Here is a 20850-nt window from a genome sequence, read left to right on the forward strand (position 1 = left end):
AAAATCTGATTTTTTTTTTTTAAATCATAGACTTTTATCCAACTTGTAATATGGATTACAGTATCTGTCTTTTAAAATTGCATACCATTTCACAGAATAGCTTTCTAAAAAGACAAACTTAAAAAAATACGAGTTTGTTATTTCAAACATGAAACCTTTGTAAAGGTTTTTTGTTACAGGCATCCTGTTTGTTTCAGTTACTATGTCATTGAATGTTTTAATAGGATATTTTAAAGAAATCAGAGCATTAAATGTTGGGGAAGGCAGTGAATAAGTGAGAGTGAAGAGGAAGCAGTATGTTCCACAGGCCCCCCTATACGTTACACAATTACTTGTTTAATTGTACTATTAATTTAGACTGGCTACGCATGAAAATTAACTACAGTGCCTTAAAAAACTCTGACTAGCTGTAAAGTTAGTGCGGGAAAAATGTATAACACCTTTAAAGCTGGAGAGAAACCAGCTATAATATGCACATGTAGTAGCATAAGCCCCTGCAGCTGGGAGCCTTGTCAGCTCATTGGAACTCCCAGTTGTGGGGGGCCATGTGCACCCCAAGCCTTGGAGCTCCCAGCTGCTGCTTGCACCCAGCTGTGGGGGCACATACCCCACAGCTGGGAGACTGCAGTAGCTGCGGTCTCCCAATTGCAAAGGTGCACTGGCTGCTCCCACATCTGTGGACCCCATCAGCTGAGGGAGCTCCCAGCTGCAGGAATTTGGTTCTTGCAAGAGCAGGGGGAGCCCAGGGTCAGGCTCCCCCTGCACCAGCAGTAAGGCACAATGGGATCTCACTCGCAGTCTCATAGTCATACCTCCTGCCATGCACATGTGGCATGACAGGAGGCACGATTGTGTGGATTATGCATTAGATCTCATCCTGCCATTCATCAGAAGTATTTGGTTTAGCTTGATGCTGCTCAAGTAACTTGTTACAAAGTTAAATTTTTCAGTAAGATAAGATATTATTGGAGTTTGCAGTGTAATTAATTGATTTTTGGTTGGCCAGGTTTTTTAGGACTGGGTCTTCAAAAAAGAGCTGTCGTGTCCCCCCCCCACCCCGAATCTGATTTAGTTTCTTGGAACCTACCTTCTTCCCTTTGTCTTTTCTATATCCTTCTCAATCAGCCTCCTCGAGATCCTGTTTCTTGAAGATTGATGAGGGCTTTTTCTTTCAGAGAGAGCTACAATCTATGCTAGATGTTTTAAGAGGTCTTGAGCTAAAACTATAAATGAGTTGTTGTTTTTTTTTAATTTGTCCTTCAAGAACCACTTCCTGCTTTTACAGTCCACTCAGTTATGTATACAGAGGAGAGAACAACCAACCTTTTGTCAACTTAGATGCCCAAACAAGACTAGTTTCTTTTGTTAAACGTATTTCTTCCATCACTTACATGTGGCATTCCCTTAGAAAAGACCACCCTTCCTGGACTCCCATCTCACCAATACTCTTATCCTGCAGTGCGTCATTGACTAGACTCCTAAGCACACTGAAGTTAGCCTTCCTAAAGTCAAACACTTCCACCCTACTAGTTTGTCTTACCACCCTATGCCATATGGTAAATATGACTGATTGGTGGTCACTGTCCCCAAGGTGACCCCTGAATCTGCAGCTCCCCTACCCCATCCTTCCCTGTAGCCAGTACCAAGTCCAGTAAGACATTCCTCCTAGTGGGACCATATACCAAGTGAAGATCCTGCACGCAGGTTAAGAACCTGTGTAAACGGTTGGATTTGGCTGACTGCTCCTCCCAGCAGATGTCGGTAGTTTAGGTCCCCCATGACAGCCACGTCCCTAGACTGTATGGCCTCGGAGAGCTGCCTCAAGAATTCCAAGTCTAGCTTTTCCTCTTGGTGTGGTGGTCTGTAGCAGACCTGCACCACCAAGTCCCTTTCCCCTTGACCTCCATGTATCCTAACCCACAATGCTTCAACTTTCTCCTCCTCTGATCCCATTTTGATTAGGGTAGATATATAATGCTCATTTACATACAGAGCAACCCCATCCCCTTTCCTCCCTACTCTGTTCCTTCTGTACAACCTGTAGCCCTCAATGTGTACCACACAGTCATGGGTAGGGTCCCACCAGGTTTCTGTTAGCCCCACTAAATTGAAGTTATTATCTGCAAGCAGAAGTGTGAGTTCTTCCTGCTTGTTCCCCATGCTCCTAGCATTAGTGTAGAGACACTTAAGCCCTCCTCATGGTGCCTTTTGTGCACCCCATGCTGATGCCCAAAGTGCCCCTTGGTACTTACCTGGGGTATACTGCTGCATGTCTTGCAGTTTGTAGATTCTATACTTTCTCCATCTCCTGCCTTCTGTCCCCTGTCATACTTAGTTTAAAGCCTGATGTAGGAGGTCAGCCAACCTGTAAGAGAAGAGACTCTTGATACGGTCACTCCTGATATGGTCTGGGCTACTCCTGGCCACATCATTTGTTCCCAAATGGATGAGGACCATGGGATAGTTGTCAGAGGGCTGGATGAGGTAAGGAATTCTCACCATGACATCCCTGATCCTGGGTCTGGGCAGGTAGCAGACCTCACACGCCATGGCATCCGGGCAATAGATGGGTCCCTCTTCCTTTCAATGAGGAGTCACCCACAGTGATGACATGGTGTCTCTCCTGCTTACCTGGCTGGTCCTCAGTTCGCACAGTGATGGGGGCAGGCCCCTCCAGTGCACTTTCCCCTACTGCACACTCCTCCAGTGCAGCCAGGGCCTCATATTTGTTCCCCAGCTGCACTGGGGGAGCTGTCTGCAGCAAGAGGTCTGGCCCCTGAGGTGACTATCCTCCACTCACCAGCTTGAGAGGGTGCAGAGGAGAGCCACACGCATGATCAGAGGTCAGAAAAACAGACCTTATGATGAGAGGCTGAGAGCAAGGGGGCTATTCAGCCTGGAAGAGCGCAGGCTCAGGGGTGATCTGGTGGCCACCTGTAAGTTTATCTGGGTGCTCATCAGGATCTGGGGGAATGACTGTTCACCAGAGCCCCCCAAGGGATGACAAGATCCAACGGTCACAAACTCCACTGTGACCGATTCAGGCTGGACATAAGAAGGAACTTCTTTACTGTCCAAGCCCCCAAGGTTTGGAACAGACTGCTGCCGGAGGCGGTTCAAGCACCCACTTTGAACGCCTTCAAGACACTTTTGGATGCCTATCTTGCTGGGATCCTATGATCCCTGCAGACTTCCTGCCCCTGGGACAGAGGGCTGGACTCGATCCTCCGGGGTCCCTTCCAACCCAAATGTCTATGAAATCTGCTTCAGGGTATTCCCTCGCAGCTTCTCTGCCAGGAGTCTTATCCTGCAGAGAATGAAAGTAGCCATCAATCTCTTCAATTGCCCTGACCCCCCACAGCCTGCTCACCTCTGTCTGATGTTCCCTCACCTGCCCCTCTAGGGCCTCAATCTGAGCACGTGAGACAGGCAAGGGAACTCCCGGCCTGCACACTACCCCCAGGCCTCAGAGGTCCTGCCAGGCAACCCCCACAGACAGGGGGCCAGGGCACTGCTGTCCCATCCAAGGGACCTGTCTGGTGGAGACCTCACAGGAGCTCCAGGCCGGAGGCAGCAGCAGGGCAGGGGCCCCGGCTGCGCTCCGTGTCACCACCCCCATAGTAGCCCCCCTCCTCATTCACTTACCTGAAGTCTTGGTCAGAAGCTCCTGTGTACTTCTGTCCACGACTGGCCTGTGAACTGCTTCCCTGTTTGCTGCCTCCCTGGTCGCCTGGGGAGTCTCCTTTTATATAGTTACCTTCCACAATACTTTTAAGCAGTGCCTTTCCCAGGATGAGACCAATTAATATAATTTGGGATAAACAGAATTGGCACCTACAAGTGCCTGTCTGTCACCTGACAGTGAGCAACAGTAGCCTCTCCTGCCCTGTAGCACAGATCTTCATATAAATTGCTATTTTTACTATAGATTTAAAATTTATAAAATCTTAATGTAATCTGGACACACTTATTTTCATTGTCACAGTTAAAAACAATCTTTTTATAGCCAAAAAACAATTTTGAAATTGGGACATGAAAAAGAAATGGTGTGTCTTGTGGTTACAAAGGGAGAAGGTTAAAAACTTCAGGTTTGGTGAACTGAGCAGTTCTAGAAGTTAGGGACTCCTGTAGTCTTTCCAGGTCTCATATACTGAGCAGGCCAAAGCAAGGGTCAGTAGTTGGGTATACTCCAGAGAACTCTGTTAATTATCACATTACTTCCCTTCCTAATTTTGGGTCTTTACTGAACCAGTTTTGCAAGAGTTTTAAGAGACACTGCACTTTGAAAATGTTCACTTTCAGGAAGAGAGAAAAAGCAGAGGTTCCTACCATCTTAAGATTGTTAAACTGTATTTCACAAGATGTTAAGTGTATTTAGAAAACTTCCGTTTGCTTATTTACACAGGTTGAACTGTTCATTGTTGTTTGTGTGGTGCAGCTGAAGACCCCTGCTTGCCATTGTATTATGGCCACCTATGTAAAAGGCTTTGAAATGAAATTTAAGGATCATTTTATCTTTACTAAGACTATTTCAAAGTCTGTGAGTGCTCTAGCTAGGAGCTGAAATATTCATTGATGTGTTTCCATTTTTCTTTCTACTGGTAATAAGTATCTTGGTGTGCTTTTGACTAGATCCAGCCCCTAAAGTAAAATGAGATCATGATTTGTGACTGTTAAATGTTACACCTCCTATATAATGCTTTTGTAAAAGTTGCTTTGTAACTTACAGTGTTGTGTGCCCTTAAATGTAATGATTACTAGAAACATTGACAGTATTGGAAGAAAAATTAAGCTACATGTGAAAGCAAAATTCTCAATCTATGCCTTAAACAGTATGCTATATTAGTAACAGTTAAAGATGAAATCCTAAATGTGTTATCTCCTACAGTAAGTATCTAGGCAATGAAAACATTAGAATGAGAGCTGGAGCTTTTGACATCAGACTTTTTCTATGGTTTAGTAGCTTGTACTTGACTCCTTTTAAAGACTGTTTTTGAAGCTTAACTTTAATAGTAAAATTATTTTGCACAAGGCTTTAATGTGCATATAGCAGCACCTCCTAGCTGAAGGTTTCTGAGATGGAAGTGTGTTGGATGCAGTAGTTGGGAGGGTTATGCACGTAGGCTGAGAACTGTAGAGTCTTATGGACAATAACACCTAACTGAAGCCTAGAAATTGGAGAGGGAAGACACTGAGTCCTGGGAAAATAGATCATAGCTAGCAATTGTGCAACAGTTCCTTTTATCTAACTTCTCCTTTTTTTTTTTAAGAAGGGCATAAGGTGCTTTCCTTTTAGAGCATTGAGATAAATATGGTGCAGTCTAGGGCATCTTACAGATATCTGATGTTAGGATACAGCCATTTGCCTTTTTATAACATTACCCATATCCTATAAACTTAAAGTGAACTGTGAAAGAATAGAACATGCAAAATAACTTATTTTATCTGCATATTACTTTATTATCAGACTCCAAGTGCATTTTAAATTCCAGTTTTAATAATCAGAAAAGTAACTGTATATATACTTTTTCCTTCTTTTACAGGAATAAACTACCATTCTAAAAGGAAACAATGGAACCAGATGTCATTCGAATGTATTCTTCATCCCCTCCACCATTAGACAATGGAGCTGATGATGACGGCGATGACGAATTTGGGGAATTTGGTGGATTTTCTGGTAGCGCTTCTGGTGTAGGGTTTGCTGACTTCGATGCACCAGACTACAGTAATTCAAAGGAGGAATTTATACCCACTAACCATTTTATGCCACTTCATGAGTATTCTGACAATGTAGGTAGCCTTGCAGCCTTTACCTCTGTCAGAAATGGTAAAGATAAAGACTGCATAGCAGAACTTTCTAGTCCCTCTAAAGAACTCTATGCTTTATCAGCAACAAGTGCCAGCAAAGAAAAATCTAAGTCTAGAGCATCAGGTACTACTTTTGATGAAAGTCTGGAAAATGTAACGAAAACAGAGGAACAAAGAGAGAATATTGGAAAAACAGAGGCCTTTTCCTCTGAAGGCTTTAGAACTGACATGAAAATTAGAAGCCCAGATCAGGAGATAGGTGCTTGTAATGGTGAGAAACTCCCATGTCTAGAGATTCTAACAAATGGGTTTGCAGCACTGGATACTGTAAATCCCCAGGGAACAGAAGATCTAGACAGCATCAGTGACTCAAAGGGACTAAAAACTGTTAGCACTCATAGCACTGAGTTGAGTTTAGACTCAGTGCCTAGCCCAGCTGAAGATTTTGCAGACTTTGCTACTTTCTCAAACCAAGAAACAAACCACTTAGAAGAAACAGGACATAAAATATGCAATGCTCTTGATGAAAGAGAAGCACTGAATGTTCAGGAAAACAATATAATAAATAGAGTGACTGAAAGAATTTCTGTGAAGGAACTAACTTCAGATAGAAGCTGTGAATGTGGCGAAACTTTTATTGAAGATGAGCAGGCTTGCATATCAGAAGTCAGTGTTGTGGTTAATGAAATTGTTAATAATTATGAGCAGGACTCTACAGCACTGGAACGTGATGATAGAATTTCCAGCATACCTCAGGCAATTGAGAGCTCAACAGGCACTACTGAAAAGGCAGAGGACAGCGGGAGAAGAAAATGTTGTGACTCTGAAAATGGCAAAGATTTTTCTAGGTCTAAAGATTTTTCAGAAACAGAAAGTATTGACTATAGTACAGTCCAAAGCTCTTGCCATGATCCTGCAGAAGAACATTTTCTGGGCAGTTCTGAAGATGTAAAGAATGGTGAAAGCAGCAGTGAATTTGTGTCTTGCAGTGAAACAAATGAAGATGATTTTGGTGACTTTGGCACAGCCAGTGGTACATCTTCTCCTTTTATTATCAGTACTCAAGAATCGGCTATGAATGTGACTTTAGAAGAATCTTCTGAGCGTTCTACATGTTTCAGTGAACCAATTGATGAATTTGGTGATTTTAGGGATACAAATACTGTTTGTCAACAGCTAACAAAGTTAGATCAATCTGAATTATGTCAGACTTCAGATACTTCAGAATGTGGAGTAACCGATACCCATTCTAGCTTGTATGTCCAGTGTACTGCTAAGCTGGCAAACGGTAGCAATAGTGAATTTGGAGACTTTGATTCAGTGCCAAAACCACAAGATGAGTGTGTTATTTTCCAGGACTCTGACGATTTTGCAGACTTCAGTTCTGCTGGTAGTAATCAAACTGCAGAATGGAATGCTTTTGAAGATGAGCAGAAAGAAGGCTGTTCATGGGCTGCTTTTGGAGATGAGCAAGCTACTGAATCTCATCATAGAAAAGAGACATGGCAATCGCATAGGACAGATACCTCTCTTAGAATTGATAGTTCAGTGACCCACAAGGCAGAAAGTTCTACTTTGACATCTTTCCAAGAAACTGCTAATAGGCAACCTCAAGAATTTTCACCTTCAGTTCAGGTAACTAATATATAAATGAAATAAATTATCCTAAATATTCTTTGAACTATGTGCATAATATTGTGACATAAGCTCCATAATATATTGTATTGACTTGCGTATCACATGCAACCTTTTCCCAAAAATCAGCCCCCCAAAACTGGGGTGCATATATTAAGCTGATTTTCTGCCCAGAATAGAAGAACCGTACTTTGATTCCTGCTCCACAGTACAGCAGCAGTGGCCTTACTATTCAAGGAGTTGAGTCTGTTGACTTACTGGTTCATTGTTAACAATGGTGGAGCAAAGAACAATCAGCTCCCCTTTTGAATGCTTTCCACTAATCAAATTAACCTTTCTTTTGGCAATTTTTGCTGTCTGTTAGTTGTTCCTGGTCTGTCTCATACTGCTTTGCACCTCTAGAAACACTTCAGTTCTTTTTCAGAATTGTAGATCCATCCAGGGAGACTAGCCTTCAGTAGCAGTTAGGGTATCAGCTTTTAGTTAAGCAAGAAAGAGAAAGCAAGTCAACTGAAAATTGGGCTGTCCCTGCTCTGTGTAAGCATAATTCTGAAAAAAACCTATTTTCTCCATTCTGCCCTCCCAAAAACAAGATGCATGTCTTATTTTCTGGCATACCACAGGCCCCCCAAATATAAGTAATAAGGAATACATCTGTGGTTGTGTACAGAAATTGTTCATATAAATAAGATTTGGGTGCATTTCATTTGGTATTGAGAAATTTTAATTTTCTCGTAAAAGCAAGGGCTTGTTAAGACTGATTCAGTTGAAAGCTGGTGGGTCTATTGGTCCCTAAAATTCTTAAACAATTTCATAAGCAGATGGTATCTTCTTTTGTATTTAAGGTAGATGTTTGATGGTGCTTATACATCTTTGTAATTCAGAGCTGCTTTTAGAGTAAAAGCTACTGTAGCTCAATGTAGATAGTTATACTTTTAATTCTTCACCACCACCACTACATTATTAGTATTAGTTTAAACCAGGGATGTGAAACATGTTGCTCTTGAGCCATATCTAGCCTGTAGAGGCGAGGTATCTGGCCTGTGGGGCTTCTTGAAGACTGGACCCCACACCCCCTCCATGGAGCTGTTCTGGTGGCTGTGTTCATCCCTGTGGCAGCCAGATACTGTTTTCTAGGGAGTTAATGCCGCTAGTGCCTCCCTCTTCCCCTTTCAGAAATTGCAGTTTCTCAGTGGCCCTGGTGACTAAGATTGACAGCAAGGGAAAAGGGAGAGTGAGCAGCAGTGACATTAATTCCCTGGGTTCCAGACCTGTGCTGAAACAGTAGCTCAAGCAGCCAGTGATTAACACTGCTTGTAGGTTGTCTGGCCTGCAAGAAACCCAGCTGTCAAGACTCAACCTGTGGGCCCAACCAAATTTGGTTTAGACTTTCTCCTATCTCCTGGGAATATGAAGTAGGTAAGGATATTAACACTGACAGGTATCTTTGAGAGAGATGGAAAAAGAAAAGGTCCTTATGTCCTTTTGTTCATGCTGTACACATGGAAACTCACAGCCCCATCTCCTTTGTGTTCCACCAGTAGCAAATAAATAGCTGCTGAGAGAAGGGTGAGTTGCCTAGAGCTCTCCAGGCTCTGTTGGGAGGAAAAAAAAATCTTGATGCTCAGTACTGGGTTCTGTGTAAGTGGCTGTCTCCTGCCTGATATTTATACTTCCATTTCCCTTAAATAAGCTAAAATACCATAGAGTCATAGAAAATTAGGGTTGGAAGGGACCTGAGCAGGTAGGTCATCTAGGCCAGTGTTTCCCAACATTTTGTAATCCAAGGCGCACTTTACATTAGTAACAGTTTTCTGCAGCACACCTGTTAAGGTATTCCCCATACTTATGAGCTCATTGTAGCTCATTGCCGTGGTAAAATTCTGCGGCACGCCTGTTCGTTTCTGATGGCACATCGTTGTGCTGCAGCACAGTTGGGCAACACTGATCTAGTCCAACCTCCTGCTCAAAGCAGGACTGCCTCCAGTTAGCCAATTGCCCATTAAGAATGATGGGAGGCCGAAGCCAGCTCTGCCATTCCATCTGCTCCATTGTCACAGCCTCTAGGGGCTGCCTGCGAGTTGTCTCGGGCTGTTTGTCGTTCGAGCACCCCCCTTTACTCCTAGAATGGGCTGCCCCCCCCGGGGAGCCAGCATTTTATTTTCAGTAAGTTTTTTCTTTTTTGTGTAGATTTTTCAGGCAGTGCCAGATTTTGCAAACTGGGTCTCCAGTCATTGCTGCTACTCATTAATGTAAAATTGTCCCCATATCCCTTGAGGGAGACAGTGGTGGGGAAAAATAAACAGAGCAAATAATTGAGAGAATATTGAGGGGGAGAGAGAGATGACGTGTAAAAGCCACTGATCTAATGAAGTGCAGAAGACTTTATTTTTTACAATTTTTAAAAAGTTTTAATAATTTAAGCTCGGTTGTAAAATATTCTGAAACCGAGTGTTATAAACACTGAAAATTCAGATTGAAGATTACCCTTTAAAGAGAAACCCTCATATTACAGGAAGTTGTGCACAATTAGAGTAGCAAGACATCCCTTGCTCTACCCCAGAGACACGAGGGGTGTCCAGTATATGACCTGTGGATCAGATGTGGCCCGTGGTGCTGCATCATCTGGGCTGTGGGGCTCATGAAGGGTCTAGAAATTTGGGGGTGGGCCCTACTGCTGAAATCTAGAATATGGAGCCCCACTGGAGATATGTAGTAGGAAGGTGAGAAACAGTTGTGTTAACCCCCATAGTTGCTGCTTGCTTCTGGTGCTGCATTCGGATCCAGCCCGTGCAGGGTGGGGGACGTGAATGTAATGTCCTGTAATAGTTTCATGCAGTGATGATGGGACTAAGACACTTCTGGTCTCATACTAAATTATAAATTAATTTTTAAAGGTTCCATTTTTTTAAGTTTTCTATGTGATGTTAGCAGTAGAATTAAGCTTGTTTGGGTATATAATTGTATTCATTTTCTCTCCTAGTTGGGTTAGTATAACCAAAAGAACTTTTACACCAGTTAATTGTGGAGGAGCTATAGCTGGCTAAGTTACTTAAGACACAGTAATACAAGGTGGGGAAAATGGTGGATCTGAGTGGTGAATTTCAGCCAGTGGACTCATTTCCCGGCAGCCTCTGCCCATGGGGCTGGGGCCAGTTTCCATGGAGACCCCAGCAGCACTGGCAGGGTGCAGATCTTGCAGCAGTGATAGTGTGGTCCAGAGCCAGGGCAGAGCCACGATCTTCAGCCTACATACTCCTATCAGGAGCGTGCAGGCAGTGGATCATGACTCTGCCCCAGCTCCTTGCAGTGGTGACAGCATGGTCTGGAGCCAGGGTAGAGCTGTGATCTGTTGCCTGTGGGCCCCTGTCCGGAGCATATAGGCTGCAGATTGTAGCTCTGCCCTGACTCTGAACCATGCTGTCACCACTGTAAGATCCCAGCCTGGCTCTGAAGCAGCTCCCTGCCCTGCTATGTTTCCTGCCAGCAGGAGTGGCACTGGGGAGGGTTGGGGGGCTGCAGCAATGGCGATCTTGCTGCTCTGAGCTTGGTCGGCAGCTGGAATATGGCTCCAGGTAGTCAGGCTCCAGTTTTGGATGGTGGACACTGTCCCCACATGTTGCTTTGCTTTTTGCTTTTTTTTGTGCAGGTTTTTATGACCCCTAGATATCCAGGGGTCCAAAAAAACCCTCTTGTGGCATGCAGAGAGAGCAGCTGCTTGTGTGGTATGTGGTGCCACAGACATGTCTGCGGCACCACGTACTGCATGGCCGTTTTCATTTGGATGCAGCCACAGACTGGTTTAAAAATGGCAAAATCTGGTCTAAGATGTGCCCCTCCCATCAAAGGTTGGGTAGTGAATGGAACAACACATGCCCATCTAAACTCCGTTACTTACAGAAACATGCATAACTTTGATCAATTCTGCCTTGACCTTTTTGAATGTCTGTACCTAGTCACAATTTAGTTCTTAATTGAACCCTAAGTCAAATGAGCAGTTTCTTGTAAATTCTCAAAATGCAGTTTATATTCAGTAATTGCTGGAAGTCTGGGGAGATGAGAGTATTTTTTTCCATCTAAAATGGGCTGAATTACTGCCTGAAGCACACAATGGAACTCAGCCTACCATAGAGCCAAACCATTTTGGCAGTTAGTTTTAATAGATTCAGTAGCAAGTGACAACATTCCCTGCCTAGCACTGGGTCCAAGCTATTTTTAGCTCATCTTCCTGAGCCTACAAACAGTTCCAGTGCCTTAGTGCAACTCTAGGTTTTATCTGGCAGCAGGATGAAACTAATAAGACTGTGGTAAGTTTTATTACTTTCTTTTATGAGTGAAACTGACAAATATGTCCTGGAGTTATTGGTGGGAAGGTAGTGGGCATAATTAGAAGCTGGATGTGGGAGAGGCGGATTAAAACCGCTGCAGCCACAACCAAGAAGCTCTGGAAGACAAGAATAGCATTCTCTATCCCACAACAGAAGTTTGAAGTAACTGGCATTGAGGCAGGGTAGGAAAGTCCTTTTTCTCTGTAGCTGCCAACAGGCATGGGTGTGGAGCAAGTTTATCAGATGCTTGATATTACAAGAATTGAGTTTCAAACTGGTTGTGTAAAAACCTGTTAAGAAATACTAGCATCATAACTTCCTAGCAGCTATGAGGAAGGCAGAAGTGCCTTGACTTTACAAAGCTTTACCAGATTATGGTGCTGACATACTCTTCTTTCACATCCCTTTTTGGGCTTATGATTTTAGTCTTCTAACTTGCTACATGTCTCAGGGAAAAAGGAAAATGTGAATTAAAGGATGTGGGATAGAAACAAAATTGAGAGAACACTATGTAGATGAAGGGTGTCAACATTTGATCTGAGGAGGTGGATCATCTGTCCCATTGTCTTCCCATCAGTGGAGGAGCAGGCAGAAATAGCTTGCTTGTGGGGTTTGCGCCCCCTTGTCAGGCTCAGTGCTGCTCCTGCAGAGGTGCTGGTGTGCTTACTGCAGCTTACTGTTCACATTGTCCAAAGCCATTGTAACTAGCTGCACGCCACTGAGCAGTGGTGTACTGCAGTAGCTACCATACCAACACCTCCCTCTGCAGCAGTGGTGCATGTGGCAGGGTTTCTAGCTGTGGCTGTCGTTTGGCCCTGGCAAGAACCAAACCTCTGGTGTTACCATGGATAGAATCCACCACAGCAAGAATGCGTGTGATATTTGGGCACCTGCAAAGCAGGAAGTGTTGCCCACAGCCATTTCTTTGACACACCTGATAACGACATTTTTCTTTGACAGTTTATAAGTGCTGTGTGTGAAACTAGAATAGTAGTTGTTGGAAGGGGCAGGTTCTTTTGATTTTTTTTTTTTTTTAACATGCATTTTTTTATACAGATTAATAGTACTTTTAAGCAGTTTTTAGCATAGCATTAAAAAACAATCACACAGGGAATAAACAGAATGATCTTAAGGTAGTTCTCTACCTTGGCTTTTTAATATTCTGGGTTTTGGGTTTTTTTACTGAAACAAAAACTAGGTGTAATGTTCAGTAGGCCTCTGCAAAATGGAAAGTATTTGCTTTGGATTTGGATTGGGCGATTCTGAGGGACAGTGATTCAGATCACTATCCTGATTCAATTTGGCTGAATCAGAAGATATTCAGTTCTGAATCTTATTTGGCCATAGTCTATACAGGCAGGCAGTGTCAGTGGGAGCAGCTGGATGAGCCCTGGCGGCTTGAGCCAGCAGCCCCAGGAGAAGCCATGGCTCGTCCAGCTGCTCCCCCGGTTGACCCCCCCACCGGGGTGAGGGAGGCAGTTCTGGCAGCCCTGGGAGAAGATGCAGAGGCTGGGGATAATGATTGAGGAGCTGGGGGAAATACCCTGTTCGTTCCCCCAGCCCTCGCGGCTTCTCTCGGGGCTGCCAGCACTGCTTGCCTTGCCCCAGTGAGGGGGCAGCCAGGGGAACAGCCGGATGAGCCACAGTTTCTCCCAGGACTACCGGCTCAAACCAGGGCTCATCCAGCTGATCCCCCAGCTGTTCTCGCCAGCACTATGTAGTGCCTGTCTGTACAGTCTATGGCCAAATCTCTCTGAATCGATTCAGAGGCTTCTGATTCAATTCGGAGAGATTAATGGGTCTCCTGATTCGATTCAGATTTAGAGATTTGGCCACTGAATCGGATCAAATTGGCTATGGAAGCTTCTTACAACCCTAATATTCAGCTCTCAGGCATGTAAATGTGCCATTTATCAGTAGCTGGAGTTTCTCTCCAAGCCGAATAAGTTCATAAATCCTTTTACCCCTACTCTTAGTGTGTGTTATGCAGAGGGGCCAGGCAGCATGGTTTCTTCCGTAAAAATTTAGTGGACAGTGTGTATCCATCTAAACATGTTGATCTTATTTGCTGCTACTGTTATAATGGCTTTGGGGTCAACATGATTTTGGCTTACCTTTCAAAACTGGATCTGTAGAGTACCGTACTCTGGGGAAATCCAGCTACTGATAATTAGCATGGCTTGTAAAACATGGGTTATATTGTTTCAAAAAAGACAAAAACAGTCATCTTACAGAAACATTGTGATCATTTTGCTTTAACCTAGAACAAAAGGTACAACCAGGACTTAAGAGGATAGGCTGAATGTATCTGCTCAGAAAACCACTGCATTTATCAGAATTTTCAATATCTGTAATCCTAAACAGGTCAAAGTACAGTGCTGGGGGAGAAAAGAAGGGCACAACATTTCATTAGGTTGCCTGGAATTTTTCAGCTCCTTTGCAACTGAATGGTTTTGTGGTTCAGTGTCTGAAGAGGATTTTGTTGCAAGAGGAAACTAAAGTTACACAGCTCTCTGAGGATATAACTGAAAACTTAAATATCTTGACACTTCCTTTAAAAAAATCAGTAATAAAAAGAAAAATATTAGTCTTCTCACTTTTTAAAACAAAGGCAAACACCCAAACATTGCACGTGAACATTTTTATTTAAAGTCCTGTTTGTTGTAAATCTCCCAAGGAAACAGTAACATCTTGTTTCACCTGTAAATATCAAATAACAGTTTTGGGGTTTTTGACATTTTGGGTTTTAAAGCATAGGTCCTGTTCTGATCTGACCCTTGGATGGACTGGGCACTACCCATCCAGCCCGCTGTGGAGAAAAAGTCTAGCATCACTGGTTCAGGTGGAGCATGTCATGGGAGTAGATGACTTCCTGAGGGCAGTTGTTACCCAGTTAGAAGAACCAATGAATGTTCAGCTGCAACTGAAGTTGATTTGAAGCCATGCTTCAAACATCTGAAGTGCTGTAAAGGCAAGTGCTCTGAAAAACTTAGGCTGTAGGTATGTCAAGTTCATAGAATCATAGAAGTAGGGTCGGAAGGGATCTTGTAGATCTTCAAGTCCGACCCCCTGCCTGGGCAGGAGAAAAAACTGGGCTCAAATGATCCCAGCTAGGTAGGCATCAAGCCTCCTCTTAAAGACCCCCAGGGTAGGAGCCAGCACCACTTCCCTTGGAAGTTGGTTCCAGATCCTAGCCGCCCTGACCATGAAGTAGTTCTTACAGATGTCTAATCTAAACCTACTCTCCAACAACTTGTGGCTGTTATTATTCCTTGTTATGACCAGGGGGTGCCAGGGGAAACAAGGTCTCTCCCAAACCCTTCTGGTCCCCCCCACTGAGTTTATAGATGGTCACCAGGTCCCCCCTCAGCCTTCTCTTGTGAAGGCTGAACAGGTTCAGGTCCCGCAGTCTCTCATTGTAGGGTCTGCCCTGTTGTCCCTGGATCATGTGGGTGGCCCTCCTCTGGACCCTCTCAATGTTGTCCACATCCCTCCTCCTGAAGTGGGGTGCACAGAACTGGACACAGTACTCCAGCTGTGGTCTGACCAGTGTCGCGTAGAGGGGAAGGATCACCTCCTTGGCCCTACTTGAGATGCACCTGTGGATGCACGACAAGGTCTGGCCAACCATGACCTCGCATTGTTGGCCCATGTTCATCTTGGAGTCAATAATGACTCCAAGATCCCTTTCTGCCTCCGTGCTTGGACACCCAAAATCAGTGGACACTTGTGGCAACTTTGGCTTCAGTCTCTATGCATCTCAGTTCTCAGTCTATAAAATGACACTAATGTCCATCATAAAGATGCACTTTCCAAATACTTGGATGCTACGATTCACATAAAAAGGGTCCCTGGAAAATAAGTGAAACTTGGCCCACAGCTGATTATGGCAAGTATGAAGCAAACAAGGCATGGAGATGCACTGAACTAGAATGAAAAGAAGTATTGAATAGTTAGCCGTTTTAGTGAACACACCTGTCCATTGTATTGAATGAAGAAGGGGTCATGTGGCAGAAATAAATAATCATGAAATTTTAAAGCTTTTGTCACAGTGCAGATAGGGGATAAATTAAGATCCAGTTTTGGATATGCACTTTGAAATATGGGCCAATTGGAGGGAGTCCAGAGGAGGGAAACAAAAATGACTAGTCAGCTTTAAAACATGACTTACAAGGAAAGGTTAGAAAAACTGGGACTGTTTACTTTGGAGAACAAGCAATTAAAGGGGGATTTTGATAAAGTTTCAAATACATAAGGGTGATTATAGAGAAGGTAGTATCAACTTATAGAGAAGGTAGATCAACTTATTTGCCCTGCCCACAAATAACAGGACAAGGAAGGATGTTTTTAAGTTACAACAGTGGAAAATTAATTTGGGTGTTAGGAAGAACCAGCTATGAGGATAGTAAAACATGAGAGAAGAGCTGGAGGAATCTAAAGTATCTAAAGAGCTGGAGGTATCATTGGGAGTTTTTAAGAGCAAGTTAAACAAACACTTGGATGAGGTGGTTTAGATGGGGATGATCCTGCTGTAAGAGTGTGGCGTTGGATTAGATAACCTGAGAATCCCTTCAATACATAAGTTTTCTGTGATTCCATGGTAGATGGTTTTTAACCCTTCTTAGATATGACTGTGAAAAACACCAGTAGCTTTCACTTCTGGGTTTGCATAAACAAGCTTAGAGTTCCAGTCTTTGAATTGCAAATGCTCTATTAAAATATTAAAAAAAACCAAAAAACATTTCCCTGAATCTTTTCTGATGAATTCATGAAAACCTAATATGTTTAACAGAACTTTTCCTTAAAAATGCACCAAACTAAATTTGAGCCTCAAAACGATAGAATTGTTTTCTTGCACATAAATGTGGCTTCTCCTGGTTTAGATGCTCTGCTCTTTATAACTCCTGGATACATCTGTCCCTGACTCTCCCTAGGGTGCTTGTATCTACTTTCCAGAGCTCATTCTGCAAGGAAATAGATAAATTGCCAGAGAGTTGGAAGGCAAACTGTCTTCTGGGGGCTAAGAATCCCTTTGGCCTCTCCAGACACAGCAACCTCTTTTAAAACAAAGTTGTCTTTTCAGTTAAACAAATTTTAGCTAAGCCTGTGTAGCTTCTTTGAAAAGCTGAGCTAGACAGATTTTTTGTGACCCTCTTTACATTATAATGCGTGTTCCAATAGTGGGGGATTTATCCATTTAAATTAGTCTCAAAACTCTGGTAAGTCAAAATACGCAGACCAGCAAACGCCTACTTGCCTCTATAGGCCATGTCCACGTGGGCATGGATATTTGGTTCCGCAGGGACAACTAGCAGCAGGACACCTTGTGTTTCTGCTACTTGTCTCAGGAGAATGACGAGTGACAGGTTACCCCTGGTGGGGTAGGGGAGGGTGAGGCCAGCACTGGACGGGTCCCAGCAGCCTTACTTGGAGTCCTGGGGCTGCACCGGGGCGATCCTGCTGCTTAAAGCATGGTCAGCAGCCGGAGCATGGCTCCAGGTGGCCAGGCCCCAGTTTTGGGTGGCACATGTTGTCCCCATGTGTGCCATCCTGCTTATTTTTTTTGCATGGTTTTTTTGACCTCAGTGTCAAAAAACCCTCCTCACTGCTCCCTTGCAGCATGGAAAACAGCTGAATGTGCGGTATGTGACACCACAGACGTGTCTGTAGCACCACATACCATACGGCCAGACTCATTGGGACATGGCTCTGGAGGCAAATATACTAATCTTATCATGTCTTCACCTGTGTAAGTTGCAGCCTCAGGAGCTTTCCATTTTTATTTCACAAAAATCTGCTTTATTCTGGTGGTTTGGACAAAAATATTTTTGTCAGACTTTTCTCTCTAGAGCAGTGCATCCATCACAGGAGAAATATTAGTGTTATTTACTTAATCCAGATTTTCTCACCCTTGGCTTCAGGCCATTTGTCCTTCTTCTGTCATCTTCTGAGACTGAGTAATTCATTTCCTTCATTTAACTTGTGGCCTTGAAAATTATTTATAAGCTGACTGTGTCTACACAGATTCTTCTTTTTCCCTTCCTTCTGTAAGTTTAGCATCCTTATCTCTTTTATATAACTCTCTTTTCTCCCTCTCTTCCCTCCCCACTGGGTCAAACTTAGTGCATGTCACTTAACATCTTCATGCAGTTACTGTATATGCAACCTAAGATATTGACTTTACCTTGACAGTCCTAGTGTTTGGTTTCTTAGCTCACATAGGTATTTATCTCTCTCCTTTTGACTATTTTGTGGCTAGTGAATGTCTTGCAGATTCCAATATGACACTAAGACTTGAGCATGGAGTTTGAGGCAGTCTACTCAGTTGCTTAAAAATGACTTTTATGTTGCTGTTGGAGCTCAAATAAGTAGTCCCTGAAACACAAGTTGCTAGGTATGTTCATTATAGAAGCTCTACAGGGGGATGGATGTATTTACTTGCTCAGGCTTTTAATTTATTATCAGGTTCTAGTAAAAGAGGCTGAGTATTTAGTGTAGTGATTGCATTCAGTCTGTAAATTTATAATATAAAATGTTTTTTTAGATAGTTACCCATACTTCTGTAGTTTTATGATGCACTGTAAAAATAGAAAAAAAATGTATTTGACCAGGCCAGATCCTGCACTCCTTGACTATATGAGTAAAAGTACAGAACCAGAGTCCAGTGTTAGGAAGTTGATTACTGCCAATTGTCTTGCCTTTTTTCTTTTTTTTAGGTATAACTGTAAATACTGTGGAAAGTGGTGGTAGCAACGCCTCTAATTGTAATGAGCTGGTACCCGTGTAACATTTATACAATGGGGACCAAAAATCCCTCACCGTATCAACACTTGTAGCATTTTATTTGACATTTCTAAATAAAATGCTTATACATTTACAGATATGCATATAAAGATAAAGATAAATATTTTATGAGTGTTTTGTACACATTTAAAAAAATATTTAATAATATTTTATGGGGCATATCTACATGTAATAGTAATGCACCTGAATAAACTCTGGCACAGTTCACACCAGTTTATTGCTCCTGGGCACGGCATTTACACATACTCCCAGGACAGTAGCATGCTGAGTTAGGGTGGTACAGCCCTGGCAGGAATTCTGATGGGTCAGCTTGCCAGCCCAGAGCTGCTCTGCCCTGGCTGGCTCAGTGTGCTGCGGAGTGGTTGGCTGGGGCACAAGGGTGTTACAGTGTGGGGCTCGCTGGCAGGCAGCCATGCACTATAGCACCCTTGTGCCACAGCCAGCCTGTCACTGCCTACACGTGCATTGCAGCACACTAATAACTCTGCTGTAGGATAGTACTTGTCAGGCAGTACTATGCTATAGCAGTTAATTAATTTACTGAAGCTTAATCGTGTCACAAGTATAGATGGTGATGCTTTCCTGTGGAGCTAATTAGCCAGCTCTCAATAAAGCACTTGTGTAAATGCACCCATGATATAGTAAAATAAGTTTGCCACATTTAGAAAAATCAGTTTTGGTGTGAAATGGTCTTCTGTGAGAAGCTCTTGGAACAGTCTGTCACCAAACACGACATGCATAGCTGTTAATGGGAACAAGAGGGCAAAGTAGGTGATTTCCAGACTGGTTTGTAGTCTGTAAGGCTGTATGGTATGCAGCTCACACTCTTCCTATGTAGCTGAAGGCTTTGATGTGGGCTTATGATCTCCAAGCAGTTTTGAGTATTGACATTGGTGCAAAAAGTCAGAGAGTCCCTGGTCCCTGGAATGTGTAAAACAATGTTGCTCAAACTTTTTTCCTGCCAAACTAGGTGGGCAATGCCTGGTCTGTCCAAGGGCCAGATCTAGCTGCTGGTCCTGCTTTGGCACCTGGGTGGGTACAGCAGACATCATATGTGTATGGACAGGGTTTGGGGCAGCCCGAGCCCCAAGCTAGCCCTTGAGGGTTGGGGGAAGGGGACATGGCCTAACTCTAACCAACCACATAGGGCTTAGGGTTTGGGAATTTGGCAGGGGGAAGATTGGCTGTATTAGTATCCACCATTCCCGCTGCCAAATTTCTTGACCCGTGCTGACTCCAGCGGACCAGATTCCATGGTTGCATTTGGCCTGCAGGCTGGAGGTTGAGCACCCCTGGTATAGAACATATTGCTTATTAAGTTTTTCTCAATCCCAGAAATTAAAACTATTTGTTTTCTCAGTGTCTTGTGGTTTTCCTGGAATATCCTGTCTAACCCAGTTTAAGCATAACTGATAAAATAACAAATTAATGATTTTAGTGATTCAAGGACCACTATTTTTAACTTGCACTATTGTCTTAGTATATGCACACAACCTTCAGAGTCAGAAATGCATCTAGTCCCAAAAAAAGTGGAAGAAAAATGCTCTATTTAACAGATGTCAACTTTAGAAATAATACTTCTCTTGTGCAGACGCATTTGATACACTCTGAGAAACTTGGTTGTGATTTTTCTTTTTGCTTATACAGTGGTTTACTCCACAGCCTGGTAACTGTGCACGTTTTTAAAAGTAATTCTTCCAGGTGTGGTGTGTAGTTGGTGTGTTGTTTTTTTAAAAACAAAAACAGTGACCATAAATTAACCATAAGGTGGTGTAAAGTGCTATTTTTAATAATTCCCTTTCTCTTGCCGCAGAAGAGTTGTTGGTTTTTGTTTTTTGTTTGTTTGTTTGTTTTTTGTTATCTTTCCAGTTAAAGGAACAAGATCATCTACTCCCTTCAGAGCTATTACCATCACCCCCTTGATATCTAATTAGATAGTATGAGTCTAGGGGGAGAGATTTCTCCCTTGTTCATATGTCCAGTTTAGAGTAGCTTCAACAATGTATAAATGAAAGAGCTTTTTACACTTTAAATTTAATCTTAAAAGGGTAAAGCATATTGAAAGAATCTTGACTAAAGAGCTGTTGGGATCAGTCACTTCTTCCCTTCAAGTTCATATAAGAATTTTTGGGTTGGGTGCCTAGTAGTGCCCTGAGATAAAATTCTGTTCTAAAGGACCTGGTCCATTAGTTTACTACCTAAGCAAACCTGTTCTTAGTCACTAGCACAGTGGGACCAGGAACATTGTTGGACCTTAATCTTTTTACAGACCTAA

The 20850-nt window shown here is 43.1% G+C and overlaps 1 protein-coding gene across 4 annotated transcripts in view; it reads left to right on the plus strand.

The window, feature by feature from the left end:
* The window catches only part of AFTPH (aftiphilin), a 61004-nt gene that overhangs the window by 10234 nt on the left and 29920 nt on the right, over window positions 1-20850 (plus strand). For all 4 annotated transcript variants that reach the window (XR_016442853.1, XR_016442854.1, XM_090050592.1 and 1 more), the window contains exon 2: window positions 5544-7443. Coding sequence is in view for 2 of the 4 variants with exons in the window: in XM_090050592.1 (XP_089906718.1) it covers window positions 5572-7443 (1872 nt within the window). In the remaining 2 variants the exon portion in view is untranslated. The remainder of the gene's footprint in view (window positions 1-5543; window positions 7444-20850) is intronic.

This window comes from Crocodylus siamensis, chromosome 1 (assembly GCF_052110815.1).
Source record: "Crocodylus siamensis isolate JL-2025a chromosome 1, ASM5211081v1, whole genome shotgun sequence".
Taxonomy (NCBI): Eukaryota; Metazoa; Chordata; order Crocodylia; family Crocodylidae; genus Crocodylus; species Crocodylus siamensis.